General features: G+C 39.9%; 1 protein-coding gene and 1 pseudogene across 1 annotated transcript in view; one reads left to right on the top strand and one right to left on the bottom strand.

Annotated features, from left to right (window-relative positions):
* LOC135213204 (uncharacterized) overlaps positions 1-398 on the bottom strand; it is a 46,203-nt gene extending 45,805 nt beyond the window's left edge. Inside the window, exon 1 of the mRNA XM_064247179.1 lies at positions 261-398. Coding sequence (XP_064103249.1) covers positions 261-341 — 81 coding nt within the window. The 5' untranslated portion in view covers positions 342-398. The remainder of the gene's footprint in view (positions 1-260) is intronic.
* A 481-nt stretch (positions 399-879) lies between these two features.
* LOC135213378 (uncharacterized) overlaps positions 880-17,965 on the top strand; it is an 80,423-nt pseudogene continuing 63,337 nt past the window's right edge.

The following is a 17,965-nucleotide window of genomic DNA, read 5'->3' as shown; positions in this document are numbered from 1 at the left end:
TGAAAGAAGACATTACCTAACTGAACAGGATTTGCTAGAAAGTTCTAGTTATGAGTTTGCTTACAGAACACATACATACAAGATCTCAGTACTTATAATAAGTTTCATTCAATGTACAGATCAGCATGAATAGAAAATTACCAGTCAAATGCTGAATGGTCTAGCATCCACCTAACTTTAAAAAATACACAGAACTAGCACCGCCAGAGCAATTACAAGTCATAAATAAAATAACAAATACCATAATTAACAATACTTACTTCTTTAATCATTGCAGGAAAATCATTATGAAGGCGAATAATTTTTGACAACTTCAGCTTTGCAACACCAAGGTCACTCATCGTTGTAAGGTAGGTGGTGATTCTCAAAAGAAGTTATTCACGTCCAGCTAAGGCCCTGGAAATGTGATACTGTACAGACATGGAAATTTTATTATAAAATTAATATCAATAATACTTACCTGTTTAATTTATCTAGCCCTAAATCCCCAAAAACCGCACCAAAATTTACCACATTGGCAACCCTGTTACCTCCTATTCTGTCCGCCACTTGGAAACACTGCCGTTGACAGTTACAAAACCTTCCCATGAAAATCAGTTGTGATAGGCAGATCGTGGGGTAGGATGGGTGGGACTAGATAAATTATACATGTAAGTATTATTAATATTAATTTTATAATAAACATTCCATATTAATACACATTACCTTAATATAATTTATCTAGCCCGATTAACCACATTGAAAAGAAGGAGGAAATCTGAGTACAATTTCCCTTTCGGGCAGAATAGGACATAAAACAATCAAAGAAATATATATCATAGGCAGTTAAAAACTCAACCCAAGGTCTAAGATACTAAGAACTCAAAGTCTCCTACCATAATGCCGCCGATCTGCGGTAGTAAAGGACAAGGAGTAAGTGCATAGTCAGTCCGTCTGTACTAAAGTCAGGTGACCAACCAGGTGACCAGTCAGACGAATCGAGGACAGCAATGCTGCACCCTGATGACTTTATCAAGCACTACAACGACACCTGCTCTCTCACGAATGTCTGGCGCCAAGAGAGAGGAGCGGGTACAGGCGGCCCTCGGTTAGTGGCAGGGGTTCCGTTCCTGGCCGCCGACGCTAAACGATTTTAAAGCCTACGGCAGCCGCACACCTTTCAAAATTCTAGACCAGTTAACAGCGCCCTGGACCAGTCAAACGGTGCCTTAATTCTGCGCAGAAATATGATACTAAGGCAGCTTTTGAAACTGCCCTTCACGTTATCAAATACGATGTTTTTCATGTACATTCTTGTAAGCAGCTGCCTGCTGCTCTTCCAAAAATATAGAGTTGAAAAAAGTGCAAATTTAGCCATCGATGTGTCGATTATATAAATTTTCATGCTCTTATGTTTAAAATGTGTATGAAAATATATTACGTATAGGGTATTTTTATTTTTGTACATAAATATGATACAAATTAAGGCAGTTTTCTTAACTACCCTCCACATTGTCAGAGGATGTTTTTTCATGCTCGTTCTTGTTCGCCACTGTTCCAAAAATTGCATGGTGTTATTTTATTATTTATGCATCTTTTTCATAAATCTTTAAAAAGTTATACATTACTTCACTGTATCCAATAATTGATGATGTATTCTCATATTATTGTATTATAAAATACTACGGCAAATCTAAGCTAGTATTCCACAGAGCGGCTAATGTTTTGGTTTTAAATCAGTTGATGGCGAACACGAGTTTGTTTCGCCATATTTAACGTAATTCTGAGCAAATTTTCTTGCTTCTAGTTGCCATAAACGAATATGAGACAAGGTTATTTTTCCTTATAGTGTACGACGTGTTTTTAAGTAGAAATATGAATTGAATATGTCTCGTTGTGATTGTGAACTTTTTTTTCCGTTAACAGATTACGTTGACAGCATGTTTATTGAATAAAAAATGACGTGATTCTGTTCGCAATTTTCCTTAATATCATTGAAATACGAACTTTACGTTATTTTTCTTATATCGGCATGAAACCAACAGTAAAATGTGTTCTTTCAAGCCCAGTAGTTTTGATCAGAACTATTTTATCTCAATTTTATCTACGGTTGAGTTTGATGGCATACGTTTACTAGAGTTTTTATCCTTGTTGCCGACACACTATAATAGCCATTAGCAGCTTGAACAGTTTTGTCAGCTTCAGTTATAACTAGGTTTAAATTTAACAGTATACAGTGTTCCCCCGTATTCGCGGGGGATGTGTACCAGGGACCCCCGCAAATAGCGCAAAACCCGCGAATAGTTAGAACTCCCCTCTAAAAATGCCCATATCTGTCTATCTTGAAAGTTCAAATACCAAATGTATACTTAAAGTATCATCCTACATCAAAGATACCATTGAATTGGTATTAATTAATATCATTCCAAAGTCATCTTAAACATTTTACCATTAGAAATATATAAACAGCCAATAACAGAGAGAGAGAGAGAGAGAGAGAGAGAGAGAGAGAGAGAGAGAGAGAGAGAGAGAGAGAGAGAGAGAGAGAGAGAGAGAATAACTCCTTACGATATCAATAGATTGAAAGGAACTTCTATAGGCAACACTTATTTCCCTTCCCATAAATACACATTTCTGGGCTCAGTTCGTGTCGCTGTGTGAAATAATCCTTAAGTTCATTATTTCAAAGGTAAATGATCTAACACATACCAGAGAAAAAACAAATTCAAGAGGATATCAGTATAACTGACTCGCTCACTCTAATAAAAAAGAGTGTCGGTATGGAAACAGGGGCGAGTGAGACCACTACCACGAACCTATTGCCATTTAGAACTCTCCTACATCAAAATCCCCACCTGCGAGAGCCGATCCATAGGCGGAGACGGCAGCTACTACTACTACTACCCACGCCACGCGGACTGCAGCGCCTCTAGTGGTTATCCTTTTTCGTTAGCTTCAACTGGTAACACGTGCCTTCCTTTTGCTCTTGTGTTGTGCCCCCTTTCGTAGGATTTATTATCACCATGGAACGTGCCGCTATCGCCGCAGCTAAGTTAAGTACCCTGAAAAGGTTTGGATTTAGTTTTTGTCAGCCAGGAACCTGTATTTTCCATTTTTTAGGTCCAAATACGGTCGCCTGGTCTGACGCATGGCGGCCATCGGCTCGCCTCATGCTTGGTTAGGCGTCCTAGTCCTCCATACTGGGACGTCTTCCTATATTTTAGCCTTCCATGGGTTATAGGTTACGTGTTACTTTAGTTCGCTTTTAAGTTTTTGCATCGTATTACGTCCTTTTAGGGAATTCACAGCCCATGCCTTAGATATAGTTCATGCATGCATGTCTCTTTGTCTAGGTGTTTAGGCGCTAGAGTGTTCGAATTTCTAGTCCTGCATCCTGGCCTTTGCTCTTCGTATCAGCTTTGGCTAGCTTTTGAGTAGTTGACTGGTTCCTCGGAACTAGCCTTCTCCTCCTGGACTTCTTTTTCTCTCACTCGTGTTTTCCCTCTCTCTCTCTCTCTCTCTTTTTGTTACGATGTTATGATATTTATGTTTATTTGGGTTAGCGGCTAGGGCGACCTGTGCCTAGGCGGTTTTGTTGCATTATACTATTCATATACAGTTTGATGCATTTCCGTTCCCTGGTACATTGAGTTCACGTGGTCTTGGCCTAGTCAGTTTTGCTGCTTTATCACTCCTTGGTCCACTAGCGATCGTGTGGTCCCTCTGGTCGCCCTAGCTCCAGTTCCCTTCCTCCCCTCCTGTGCAGTAGGGGGGGTCTGTCCGGGCTCGCTTTGGTCGCTATGGCAACCTTTTGAGCTTCTCCCATCTCCTCTCCCAGTACGGGAGGGGGGTCCCGGGAGCGCGGGACAGCTGGGATTCTGGCGGCGGACATCGTCTTTGCCTCGGGCCCTAGGGGAGCTCTGGCGTGGCGGGGGTAGGGGTTGGCCACCCCTCCTGCTGACTGCTCCGGCCTCCTCCGGTGTGCACCATAGAGTTTGATCTCCCTCCCCTTCCAGGTGCCCCGGTGGTTGTGGTGGGGGATGGCTGGCGGAGTCGGTCCTATATGCTTACCCAGTTTCTTCTTTCCACTATCGGCGGAGCGCCTGCTCGCTATCCGGGCTCTCCGCTAGTAGTAGGTTTGGAGAATATTTTATAACGAAACTATTATTTATATTTTAGTAACTTTGTTAACCTATTATTGTGACATCCTCCTCTGTTCTCCAGCGTGTAGTTGCTTTACATGGGTGTATAAAACATCTGATTGTTTCATTTTCTTCTCTCCGGTGTACACCGGAGGTTCTAACCAGATATGAAAGTCTCAGACTTTCCCACACACGTAGTTCAGGGGAGGATGATGCACAACCTTTTATATACTCCGGCATGCAACAGAGTACTATAGTAGTACTGTAAGTGTTTTATGTTGATACTCATGTATCTTTTCACTTACAGGCTACTAACTGTCAGGAGGCGGGGTGTAACGCCGTCCTCCAGGACCCCTGCAGCCATGAAGTGTGCAGGACCCACGCTCCTTGTGCTACCCGCCACGAGGATCTGACTGTTTGGCATCACGAGGCTTGCACCATTTGCTACGACCTTGTGAGCCAATTCTTGGACGGAGTAAGTATATATCGATATAGGTTACTCTCGTCCATTATGAGTTATATGTTGCTACCTTTCCTAGTGTTAAGTTTTGTTGGTTCATATTCTATTTTGTTAATAATTCATCCTCGGGGCTTTGTTGTAAGGACTACAATGACCCTCTCTTTCAGGCTGCCGCCATTAAGGAAGTCGTGTTGGCTACCCTGAAGGCCTGGGTAGGCGGCTTCGGGAAAAACGCCCCCAAAGGACAGCCCTATATCCTTGATAAGAAGTTGGCTGTCCAGATCTTCCCCGGTGGCAAGGCAACTGGGTATGTGGATCCCGCCGCGGCAGCTCCGACAATTGCATCCATCCAGCCGCAGGTGGAGCAAGCCTTGGTTGGAGAGGGTAGCCAGGACATCGTGGCGGACGTGGCCACACTCGACCTTAATTTAGAGCCTATGACGGTAGGTGCTGAGGACCTGTTAGTTGAGGTAGGTTTGTTGGGCGCTCAAGGGCTTCCCTTGGGTGCGCCTGGATCTTCTTCCCCTGTACCTTCTTCCTCTTCATTCCAAGGCTTTACGGGATCAGAGATCCCTTCTAGTACGCCTGCTGCATCTGTGCCCCCTAAGGTGAAGGGACACAGAGAGCAGAAGACCCTACAGAAGACAGCGTCCAAAAATACGTCGTCTTCTTCTTCTCGCAAGTCTTCAGCGTCTCATACCGGAGCAGTGAAAGTGAAGTCCGAGCCTTCACACTCTAAAGGGTCACGAGGCAAGTCCTCTAAGGAGAAGGTCCGCGCTCCAGCCGAGCCTGTACCTTCTCCTGTTGCTGCCGGAACTCCTCCGGTGACTCCTGCCGGGGTCACGGCACCTAGTGCCTTCGACCCTGCTGCCTTTTCGGCAGGTGTCTTACAGCAAGTAGGCTGTCCCAGTCACTCAACCTGGTCAGCCATCAACATCTAAAGGCCAGAGTCAGCCCATTCTCTTGCTGTCCCCTCAAGGTCAACCTTCAACCTCGTATGCTGTTTCTCCGGCTTTCAACCCTATGTTTGAAAGCCAAGCTTTCCAAACCTTTAATAGGTTCGTCAGGGGAAGCAGGGCTAGAGGTAACTTTCGGCAACGAGGTGCAGGAAGAGCTACCAACAGGGGTAAGCACTTCCGAGGGGGACATGGAGGCCATCCCACACAACAGCAGTGAGGTTCCCCAGGTAGGAGGGAGGCTGTTCCTCTTCCGTCACAGGTGGGGGTTCAGCAAATGGGCACAGAGCAACATGTCCAAAGGGCTAGGTTGGAGTTGGATCAAAGGTCCCCCTCCAACCAAATCATTCCTTCAACCACCATCAAAGGAATTGGCAGATTATGCAGAGGAGCTCCTTCAGAAAGGAGTTGTGTCGAGAGTCAAGCATCTAAAATTTCAAGGGCGCTTGTTCAGCGTGCCAAAGAAAGGCTCATTAAAAAGAAGAATAATCTTAGACTTGTCCCAGCTAAACTTATTCATTCGTTGCGACAAGTTCAAAATGCTGACCATCTCACAGGTACGGACCTTACTTCCCCGTGGGGCCGTCACCACTTCTATCGATCTTACAGACCCATACTATAATATCCCAATCGCGAGACACTTTCGCCCATACCTAGGCTTCAAGCTGGGAGACCAGGCATTCTCTTTCAAAGTGATGCCCTTCGGGCTGAATGTGGCCCCCAGGGTATTCACGAAAATAGCGGAAGTGGTAGTTCAACAACTGAGATCACAAAGGATAATGGTAGTAGCGTATCTCGACGATTGGCTGATTTGGGCATCAACCGTCGAGGAATGCCTCAAAGCCGCAGACAAAGTAATTCAATTTCTGGAACATCTGGGGTTCCAAATAAACAAAACGAAATCCAGATTCACTCCGGAGACTCGTTTTCAATGGCTAGGCATCCAATGGGACTTATCCTCCCACAATCTGTCAATTCCGGTAGTCAAAAGGCGAGAAATAGCCAAGTCAAGTAAGGCAATTCCTCAAGAACAAACAGGCTTCAAGGAGAAACCAGGAAAGAATCCTAGGTTCCCTTTAGTTTGCTTCAGTGACGGACGTTCTTCTGAAAGCAAGGTTGAAAGATATAAATCGAGTTTGGCGCTCAAGAGCAAATGTCAAATCTCAAGACAGGTTGTCAGTGATCCCGCAAATCCTTTGCAACCAACTTCATCCATGGGCGAAGGTAAAGAATCTGTCCAAGTCAGTTCCTCTTCAATATCCTCCTCCGGCGTTAACTATCCACACAGACGCCTCACTAAGCGGTTGGGGAGGAGACTCTCAGTTCAAAAAAGTCCAAGGAACTTGGTCAACTCAGTTCCGCCAGCTCCACATAAACGTTTTGGAGGCTATGGCAGTATTTCTGACTCTGAAGAGGCTCCTTCCACCAAAGAATTCTCATATAAAACTGGTTTTGGACAGTGCAGTAGTAGTACACTGCATCAACAGAGGGGGATCCAAATAAAAAAAATGTGAACCATGTCATGATAGCCATTTTCTCTCTAGCGAACAAGTACAAATGGCATCTATCCTCCACCCACTTAGCAGGAGTAAGGAATGTGATAGCGGAAGCCTTGTCCCGGTCAGTTCCTCTAGAATCAGAGTGGTCTCTGGACAACAAGTCGTTCCAGTGGATACGCCGGAGTGTACCAGATCTCCAAGTAGATCTTTTCGCCTCACAAGCGAACCACAAGCTACCTTGCTATGTGGCCCCCAACCTGGACCCTCTGGCTATTGCCACGGATGCCTTGTCCATAGACTGGAATCAGTGGAGGAGGATATACATCTTCCCTCCAGTGAATCTTCTTTTGAAAGTTCTGAACAAACTCAGGACTTTCAAGGGACAAGTAGCTCTAGTAGCCCCGGACTGGCCAAAGAGCAACTGGTACCCTCTGCTTCTGGAATTGGGTCTCCGGCCTCGACGGATTCCCAATCCCAAACTATCTCAATCAGTACAAACGAGGACTGTGTTCGCTTCCTCAGGAATTCTCAAAACCCTAACTTTATGGACTTCATGAAGTTTGCGGCTAAAAAAGATGCAGGTATTGATCCCCAGAATATCCTCTTCTTGGAATCAGATAAGAGGGAATCAACTTTGAGAAAGTACGACGCTGCAGTCAAAAAGTTAGCATCTTTCCTGAATGAGACAAACACCACAACCATGACAGTGAATTTAGCTATATCCTTCTTCAGGTCCTTATTTGAAAAAGGCTTAGCAGCTAGCACTATTACCACTAATAAATCAGCTTTGAAGAAAATCTTTCAGTTGGGTTTTCAAATAGACTTAACAGACTCTTACTTTACGTCTATTCCCAAAGCCTGTGCTAGACCTAGGCCTTCTGAAAGACCTACTTCAGTTTCATGGTTTTTAAATGACGTCCTCAAACTGGCTTCAGACACTGACAACTCTTCTTGCACATTCATAATGTTACTTAAGAAAGACGTTATTTTTACTAAGCTTGCCGTCAGGGGCCAGAATTTCAGAACTGTCGGCTCTATCCAGAGATGCGGGGCATGTTGAATTTCTCCCTTCAGGAGAAGTTTTGCTTTCCCCGGATCGTAGTTTTTTAGCTAAAAATGAGGATTCCTTTTTTTTTTAGCTAGTGGGCCCCTTGGGAAGGTCATCCCCCTTCCCCAAGACCCTTCTCTTTATCCAGTAATGACCTTACGAGCCTTTCTGTCTAGGACATCTTCTAGATCCTCAGGTCCTCTCTTTATGAGAGAAAAAGGTGGCACTTTATCAGTAAAAGGGATCAGGCAGCAGATCCTTTACTTCATTAAACAAGCTAATCCTGAATCATTCCCAAAAGCACATGATATCAGGGCAGTAGCCACCTCTATTAATTATTTTCAACATATGAATTTTGGTGATCTTAAGAAATATACTGGATGGAAATCGCCGACAGTCTTCAAGCGTCACTATCTAAAGTCCTTGGAATCCTTAAAATTTTCAGCAGTGGCAGTGGGAAACATAGTTTCCCCTGACTCTGCACAGTAGTTGTAGTTGAAGATCCAGGTCTCCTTTCTACCTACCTCAGCTAATATGTCTCTTACCCTACCGTTAAGCTCTATATGGTTCTCTAGCCTTAGCTGCTATGATTACATCAAGTGGAATGTCCCTTATTTTTATGCTAGGGACATCCACACCAATTTGTATATTATGAAATATCTTTGGGTGTTGCTCTCCTTATTTTTATGCTAGGGTAGCACACCTTTATTGTTTACTATGTTTTGTATATTGTTTTAGTTTTAGTGAGTCTTTTTATTATATTATCTCACTCACCATACTAAATAAGTTATCATTGATTGTTTGAATTAATATTAAGTTAGTTATAAGTCTCTTTGAATTTGTAAGAAAAATTTTTGTATGATAACTTTTGGATCAATGCCTTTATACCTTTAATTTTATTTTATAGTTTCATTGAGACCTTTTCTGTATATTCATCTTGTGCTGTTTCTCTGGTACTATTTCACACAGCGACACGAACTGAGCCCAGAAAAGGGATTTTGACGAAGGAAAAATCTATTTCTGGGCGATGGGTTCATGTCGCCCTGTGAAATCCCCCCCCCTGTGTCCCGCCCTGCAGCCCAAGATTGGCATCTAACGACAAGGATGACCACTAGAGGCGCTGCAGTCCGCGTGGCATGGGTAGTAGTAGTAGTAGCGGCCGTCTCCACCTATGGATCGGCTCTCGCAGGTGGGGATTTTGATGTAGGAGAGTTCTAAATGGCAATAGGTTCGTGGTAGTGGTCTCACTCGCCCGTTTCCATACCGACACTCTCTTTTTATTAGAGTGAGCGAGTTAGTTATACTGACATCCTCTTGAATTTGTTTTTTCTCTGGTATGTGTTAGATCATTTACCTTAGAAATATTGAACTTAAGGATTATTTCACACAGCGACACAAACCCATCACCCAGAAATAGATTTTTCCTTCGTCAAAATCCCTTATCTATTCCAGAGAAAGGAAAAAGAGAAGACTGAACAATTATGTTTGTCTGTATATCAATTCTTTTGCTGAGAGAGAGAGAGAGAGAGAGAGAGAGAGAGAGAGAGAGAGAGAGAGAGAGAGAGAGAGAGAGAGAGAGAGAGATTGTCCTTACAGTATTTAAAAGAGTGAAATGGAAAGATTGTCGTATTTAAAATACTCACATATGAATTTTGTAATTACATTTATAGTATTATTATTACACATATAGTATTATGATTGAAAAATATGAATAATAAACTTATTACATGCATGTACCATAAAAAGAATCTCCTCAGTAAGAGAGAGAGAGAGAGAGAGAGAGAGAGAGATTTTTTCCTTTTCGGATGATGATCGAGAGACGACGAGAGAGAGAGAGAGAGATTACATAAAAACCATTAAATTCGTTGACCATTGTATGGCACTGTTTCCCAGCTCCGAGCGTCACTGGAGTTACAGAAAAAGACGAAGGGAAGAATTTTTATTTGAAGTTAGTTATATTATTATTATTATTATTATTATTTGAAAATATTAATAAACACATGCATCTACCATAAAAATTCTCTTATCACAGTAAGAGAGAGCAGTTATCCTTACTTAAGTGAGATGGAAACATTTTACATACTAGTAGCATAAAAATTCTTTCATCTCAGTAAAGAGAGAGAGTGTGTGTTTATCTCTGTTCTTTCAGAAAATACTTATATCGCTTCCAGCAAAACAGAGGGAGGGAGTTACCACTATGACATACATATCCTGTGGCAAAAGGGAGACCTTACAGACCTTACAGTTCGTTCGGGTTGCCCCAGGTCCCTCAGTGTGAGGCACCTCTAATGTCTACCAGAGAGTTGCTAGTACATCTTCCGGTATATTTTGCATCTTCCAATCTTGGATGGTCTGAGATGCAGTTTAGATATTTGTCGAGCTTATTCTTAAACACATCTACGCTCACTCCTGATATATTCCTCAGATGAGCTGGCAACGCATTGAATAGACGCTGCATTATCGATGCTGGTGCGTAGTGGATTAATGTCCTGTGTGCTTTCCTTATTTTTCCTGGTATAGTTTTGGGCACTATTAATACCTCTGCTTGCTTTTTATTTTGATATTTTTAGTTCCATAACATTTTCTGTTATTCCTTCTATCTGTTTCCATGCCTGAATTATCATGTAGCGCTCTCTTCTCCTTTCTAGACTATATAATTTTAAGGATTGTAGTCTTTCCCAGTAGTCAAGGTCCTTAACTTCTTCTATTCTAGCTGTAAAGGACCTTTGTACACTCTCTATTTGTGCAATATCCTTTTGATAGTGTGGGTACCATATCATATTGCAATATTCAAGTGGACTACGAACATATGTTTTATAAAGCATAATCATGTGTTCAGCTTTTCTTGTTTTGAAGTGCCGTAACAACATTCCCATTTTTGCTTTACATTTTGCCAACAGAATTGCTATTTGATCATTGCATAACATGTTCCTATTCATCATCACACCAAGGTCCTTAACTGCTTCCTTATTTGTGATTGTCTCATTATTAGTCCCCCTAATATGCATATAGCTTTCCTTCTCTGTCTCCATAATTTATTTATTCAAATTTATCAGAGTTAAATACCATCCTATTTTCCTCTGCCCAGTCATATACTTTGTTAAGGTCTCTTTGAAGAGCGTTCCTATCTTCATCACAAGTAATTTCTCTACTTATTCTTGTGTCATCAGCGAAACTACTCACTACCGAATCCTTAACATTACTGTCTATGTCTTCAATCATAATAACAAACAGTATTGCAGCTAACACTGTACCTTGTGGCACACCGGATATTACCTTGGTTTCATCCGATTTCTCATCGTTTGCAATAACTATCTGTTTTCTGTTGTGTGGAAAATTCTTTAAACCATCTTCCTACTTTATCTACGATATTATGTTTTCTAATTTTCTTTGCTAATATATTTATGGTCTACTTTGTCAAAAGCTTTTGCAAAGTCTAGATAAACCACATCTGTTTCATTTCCACTTTTCATATTTTTGAATATGTTCTCACGGTGGACTAACAGTTGGGTTTGGTGACTTTTTCCGGGTACGAAACCGTGTTGTCCTATATTAAACAAATTATTTTTATTAAATGTTTCATAATATTTTTCTTCATTACCTTTCATACACTTTCATAATATGTGATGTTAGACTCACAGGCCTATAATTACTTGCCTCTAGTCTTGATCCACTTTTGAAAGTAGGGGTGATATATGCTAATTGTGCTCATCATAAATCTTGCCTGTATCTACACTTTGTCTTAATAATATTGCAAGTGGCTTTGCGATAGAATGAACTACTTTCTTTAACAAAATAGCAGGGACTCCATCAGGCCTGCAGCAGCTCCATTTTTAATTTCATTAATTGCCTGCACAATATCAGCTTCATTAATTCTATGTCAGCTAAATATTCACTATTTTCGTCCCTTACTTCTATATCATTATCTTCATTATCTATTCTAGGGGTGAATTCTCTCTTATATCGTTCTGCCAGTATGTTGCAAATTTCCTTTTTTCATTCGAATCTCCCCTTCAATTCTCAGAGGGCCTATTTCTATTCTTCTTTTATTCATCTTCTTCGCATATGAGTATAATAGTTTGGGGTTTTGCTTGATATTTAATAGGGTTTTTTCTTCCAAGTCCCGTTTTTCATTTTTCTTTTGATTGTATAATCTTTTGTTCTGCATTTTCTATCTTACTTTTTAGTTCTATAACTTTCCATGCATTTTTTTCTTTTGCAAGACCTTTTTTCCACTTTCTGATTTTCTGGAACAAGATCCTTCTGTCTTGGTATGCATGAATGATGTACTTTTCTTCTTCGGTATATATTATCCACTATTTTCTCCAATATTTTATATAATATCTCCGTATTTACCCTTATGTCATCACTTACGAAAATGTTATCCCAATCTTTGTTTAATTCTTCATTTATTTCGACCATTTTATATTTTTTACTGTAGAAGTTGTATTTTCCATATCCTTCCCACTTTTTCATTTCTTGCTTATCTCTGTTTTCACTGCTTTGGAATGAACTGTTAATTCTATGACATTATGGTCTGAAATACTCCGCATTATAAACTATTATTTCTTTAACATAATTCATCTCGTTCACAAATACTAGGTCTAAAGTATTTTCCTTTCTTGTTGGCAGGTGATTTATTTGTTGAATGTTGTATTCTAGTAGCATATCTAATAGCTTTTCAAATTACCTCTTATCTTCTGCACTACTATTACTCTCTTTTTTATATGTATAAGTACAACCACAATCTCCTATTCGTTCTTTCCATTTTACGAAAGGAAAGTTGAAGTCACCAGATAGGAGAATAGTCCAGTCCTTGTGATTTCTACATATATCATCCAATTTTTCAATTATTAAGTCAAACTCTTTTAGTATTAGGAGGTCTATATATTACTATGTTCATTAATTTTTTCAGATTCAAATTCTATCGCTATTTAGTTCACATTTCTGATTACTATATTCTCATATATTTTTTCCTTGTTTTTTGTCTTTCCATATATTGCGGTTCCCCCTTGATTCCTATTTTTTCTATCTGATCTATAAGTTTGGAACCCTTTTATTTGATCATCATTCCCAGTCTCTTGGGAATACAGGTTTCACTTATATTCATTATATCTATTTTCTTTTCAATTTGGGTTAGTTCTTCTAAGTACTCTATTTTTTTTTTTCGTTTTGAGTTACTCGTAACTAAACCCTGCGCATTCATCACTATGATGGTTTGCGTGTTTTCTCCTTCATTTAATATTGGTAGTAATAAGGATTTTCCCATGTCTCTTTCCTGTTCTGGTATGTTGTTCTTTTTTTCATTTCCAGAAATTCTGACATTAAAAAAATCCAACTTTTCCATAATATTTGATCTTCCTTCATCATAATTATTCATTTTGTGTCTGAATTTGCAATTTTCTCCGTTTCTGCAATATCCTCTTGCATAATAAATACAGTTATTATCTCTTGAGTAGAATTTCGGAGCTGATGCTTTGAAAATTTTTTGCTGACCACCTCTGCATATCTCATTGGTGGTTTGCTTTTTCTATTTTTACTATATTCTGATTTCTCTCTTATTTGTTTCTTTCTTATTTTGGATTTTATTACTTCGGTTGGTTATTTATTTGATTATGATTCATGGCTACAGGGTGCATATATTTGCATTTTTGTCGAACTTACATCCTTTTCCTTCTTTTAGGTTTTTGCATATTTTGGATGCAGATCTCTGCAATCATCCCCATAATACCATCTAGGTATGCACATTCACCATATATTTTCATAGTTGTGACATACTTAGGATGTTTGTAGTAACATCTTTCTCCAAAATCTGCAATTCCCTCTTTTCAAAAGGTTGCAGATTTTGTCTTTCTTGTCTATTTTTTCCTCTTTCCCGTCATTGTGTAGATCTGGGTAGAGCCTCTTCGGGATTTGCTTTTCTGTTGTCATATCGTAATTTATTTCTTCGTAGGTATGCTGCTTTAGTATCAATGAGTATCTCTGCATCCATACTTTTATCTTGTTCTTTGTTTTCCTTATTTTTTTCTGTCATTTCATTTTTGTTTACTTCTCTTCCGTTTTCCTCTTCTCTTCTTCTTCTTCTCCTTCTCTTCTTCTTCATCCTCAACTATTTGTACATTCAATCTTGATTTAATAACATTGTCTATCCATGATAGACATGTTGAACAAAAAATTCTTGTATCTTTTCTCAAATCTTGCATTACCTCAGCACACTGTGGATGGGTCGGAATGTTGCATGCAGCACATTTTCTGATTAGGTTTTGTGGATTGACTATGCTATACCAAACCTTACACAGTTTGCATGCTTTTGGCATTCTTTTTCCTAATGCATCAATTAGGATATTCACAAGATTCACCTTATTCATTTTCTTGTCGGAATATGTTGGTTTATGTATTTTTTCTTTATGAGTCTCTTGACCACTTGGATTTTATTTGGAACTTCTTCAATTATTTTCAAGATGTTTTCATTAGATTTGTTCCAGTTTGAAGGATTATATCCTTCTAATATATCTATGAATGCTTTTGTATCTTTTTGGTTAGGACTGTTGCTGATTTCATAGATGAGAAATGCCAGTTCCCTTCCTGCTACCTCATCGTATAGCGAATCCGCCAAGCAAGCTAAATTACGCCATTTCTTCCCGCAGTTGAACTTACTGCCATCTTGTTCTGATTTACAGTATTACACTTGATAAACTAACTTAGAAGACGCTTTATCCTACTATTTTCACACTAATCTTATCACCGATAGTTCACGAACACTTCTAGATATTTCTCAAATTCTAGTCGTATGTTAAACTTGTGATATCTGTTGATTAATCTGACTTCACGCGGGAACGTCTCACCAAGCAAGATGGCTATTACGAGAGAGAGAGAGAGAGAGAGAGAGAGAGAGAGAGAGAGAGAGAGAAGAAGAGAGAGATTGAGAGAGAGAGAGAGAGGAGTATCCTTAATTAAAAGAGTGAAATGGATAGATTATTGTATTTCTTTAAAAATACTATCACATAATACAAATTTTGTAATTACAGTTATATATTATTATTTATTTTTGCTCTATCACAGTCCTCCAATTCGATGGTGGTATTTATAGTGGGGGGTTCCGGGTTGCATCCTGCCTCCTTAGGAGTCCATCACTTTTCTTACTATGTGCACCGTTTCTAGGATCACACTCTTCTGCAAGAGTCCTGGAGCTGCTTCAGCATCTAGTTTTTCTAGATTCCTTTTCAAGGATCTTGGGATCGTGCCTAGTGCTCCTTTGATTATGGGTACGATTTCCACTGGCATATCCATATTCTTCTTATTTCTATTTCAGATCTTGATACTTATCCATTTTTTCCTCTCTTTCTCTTCAACTCTGGTGTCCCATGGTATTGCGACATCAATGAGCGATACTTTCTTCTTGACTTTGTCAATCAACGTCACGTCTGGTCTATTTGCACGTATCACCCTATCCGTTCTGATACCATAGTCCCAGAGGATCTTTGCCTGATCGTTTTCTATCACTCCCTCTGGTTGGTGCTCGTACCACTTATTACTGCAAGGTAGCTGATGTTTCTTCCACAGGCTCCAGTGAAGGGCTTTTGCCACTGAATCATGCCTCTTTTTGTACTGGTTCTGTGCAAGTGCCGGGCATTCGCTTGCTATGTGGTTTATGGTTTCATTTTTCGTATTGCACTTCCTACATATGGGAGAGATGTTATTTCCGTCTATCGTTCTTTGAATATATCTGGTTCTTAGGGCCTGATCTTGTGCCGCTGTTATCATTCCTTCAGTTTCCTTCTTGAGCTCTCCCCTCTGTAGCCATTGCCATGTGTCATCACTGGCTAGTTCTTTAGTCTGTCTCATGTATTGTCCGTGCATTGGTTTGTTGTGCCAGTCCTCTGTTCTGTCTATCATTCTCCTGTCTGTATATTTCTGGGTCTTCGTCTACTTTTATTAGTCCTTCTTCCCATGCACTCTTTAGCCACTCGTCTTCACTGGTTTTCAGATATTGCCCCAGTGCTCTGTTTTCGATGTTGACGCAGTCCTCTATACTCAGTAGTCCTCTCCCTCCTTCCTTTCATGTTATGTATAGTCTGTTTGTATTTGCTCTTGGGTGTAGTGCTTTGTGTATTGTCATATGTTTCCTGGTTTTCTGATCTATGCTGCGGAGTTCTGCCTTCGTCCATTCGACTATTCCTGCGCTGTATCTGATTACTGGCACTGTCCATGTGTTTATGGTTTTTATCATATTTCCGGCGTTGAGTTTTGACTTGAGTATCGCCTTGAGTCTCTGCATATATTCTTTCCTGATCGTGTCCTTCATCTCTTGGTGTTTTATATCCCCTCCTTCCATTATTCCCAGGTATTTGTATCCTGTCTATCTATGTGTTTGATGTTGCTCCCATCTGGTAGCTTTATCCCTTCAGTTCTCGTTACTTTGCCTTTTTGTATGTTAACTAAGGCGCATTTTCTATTCCAAACTCCATCCTGATGTCCCCAGATACAATCCTTACAGTCTGGATTAGGGTATCTATTTCCTTGATGCTCTTACCATACAGTTTGATGTTGTCCATGAACATCAGATGGTTGATTCTGTTGCCTCTTTTCTTGAGTTGGTACCCGGCATCCATCTTCTGTAGTACTTTTGTCATGGGAATCATGGCTACTACGAAGAATAGTGGGGACAGTGAGTCGCCCTGGAAGATCCCTCTCCTGATATTAACCTCTGCTAGTCTTATTCCAGAGCTTGTAAGTATTGTATTCCAGTTGTGCATTGTATTTTTGAGGAAGCTGATGGTGTTTTCCTCTGCCCCATATATTTTCAGGCATTCTATTAGCCATGTGTGTGGTATCATTATTATTAATATTATTATTATTATTATTATTATTATTATTATTGTTGTTGTACCATAAAAATGCATTTAGTCATGAAAATAACCTTTAAGGGTTCTAATGTTTAGGATTACTTTGAAATTATATTGATAGTCTCTAAGATTAATACATTAATATGATAATAATTTAAGGTAAATTTGATGTAGGATGTTACATAAGGTTTACTTTGGTTTTGTGTTTCTGTTTCTTCTTCTCTCTCTCTCTCTCTCTCTCTCTCTCTCTCTCTCTCTCTCTCTCTCTCTCTCTCTCTCTCTCAGCAAAAGAATTGATATACAGACAAATAATTGTTCAGTCCTCTCTTTCTCCTTTCTGTGGAATAGATATGTGTATTTATGGGAGGGGAAATAATTGTTGCCTATAGAAGTTCCTTTCAATAATCTATTGATATCGTAAGGAGTTATTCTCTCTCTCTCTCTCTCTCTCTCTCTCTCTCTCTCTCTCTCTCTCTCTCTCTCTCTCTCTCTCTCTCTCTCTCTCTGTTATGGCTGTTCCATATATTTCTAATGGTAAAATAAAATGTTTAAGATGACTTTGTAATGATATTAATAATACCAATTCAATGGTATCTTTGATGTAGGATGATACTTTAAGTATACATTTGGTATTTGAACTTTCAAGATAGACAGATATGGGCATTTTTAGAGGGGAGTTCTAACTATTCGCGGGTTTGCGCTATTTGCGGGGTCCCTGGTACACATCCCCCGTGAATACAAGGGGAACACTGTACTTAGGGAAAAAAAGTTGTTTCACGTTCGGTTCTTCATGGCTGTACATGTTTATGCAACGAGTATAACGTTAAAACCATACTTTCATCGTTCTCTTTTGCTGTTTTTGAACTTATGTAACTAGAAGATGGGATAAAGTTAGGCTATTGTAATTTGGTCTCTCATGAAATCGGATTATCATAAGACGAATTATAATAAGGACTTATACACTGTATAAATCCTTATTATATGTTTACATACTCTAGACACCCAAAGGATTAAAGCTAGGCTTTTTTCACTTTA

Source organism: Macrobrachium nipponense, chromosome 42 (genome assembly GCF_015104395.2).
Source record: "Macrobrachium nipponense isolate FS-2020 chromosome 42, ASM1510439v2, whole genome shotgun sequence".
NCBI classification, from domain to species: Eukaryota; Metazoa; Arthropoda; class Malacostraca; order Decapoda; family Palaemonidae; genus Macrobrachium; species Macrobrachium nipponense.
The sequence above is the reverse complement of the archived record's forward strand: the minus strand, read 5'-3'. Positions and strand labels throughout refer to the sequence as shown.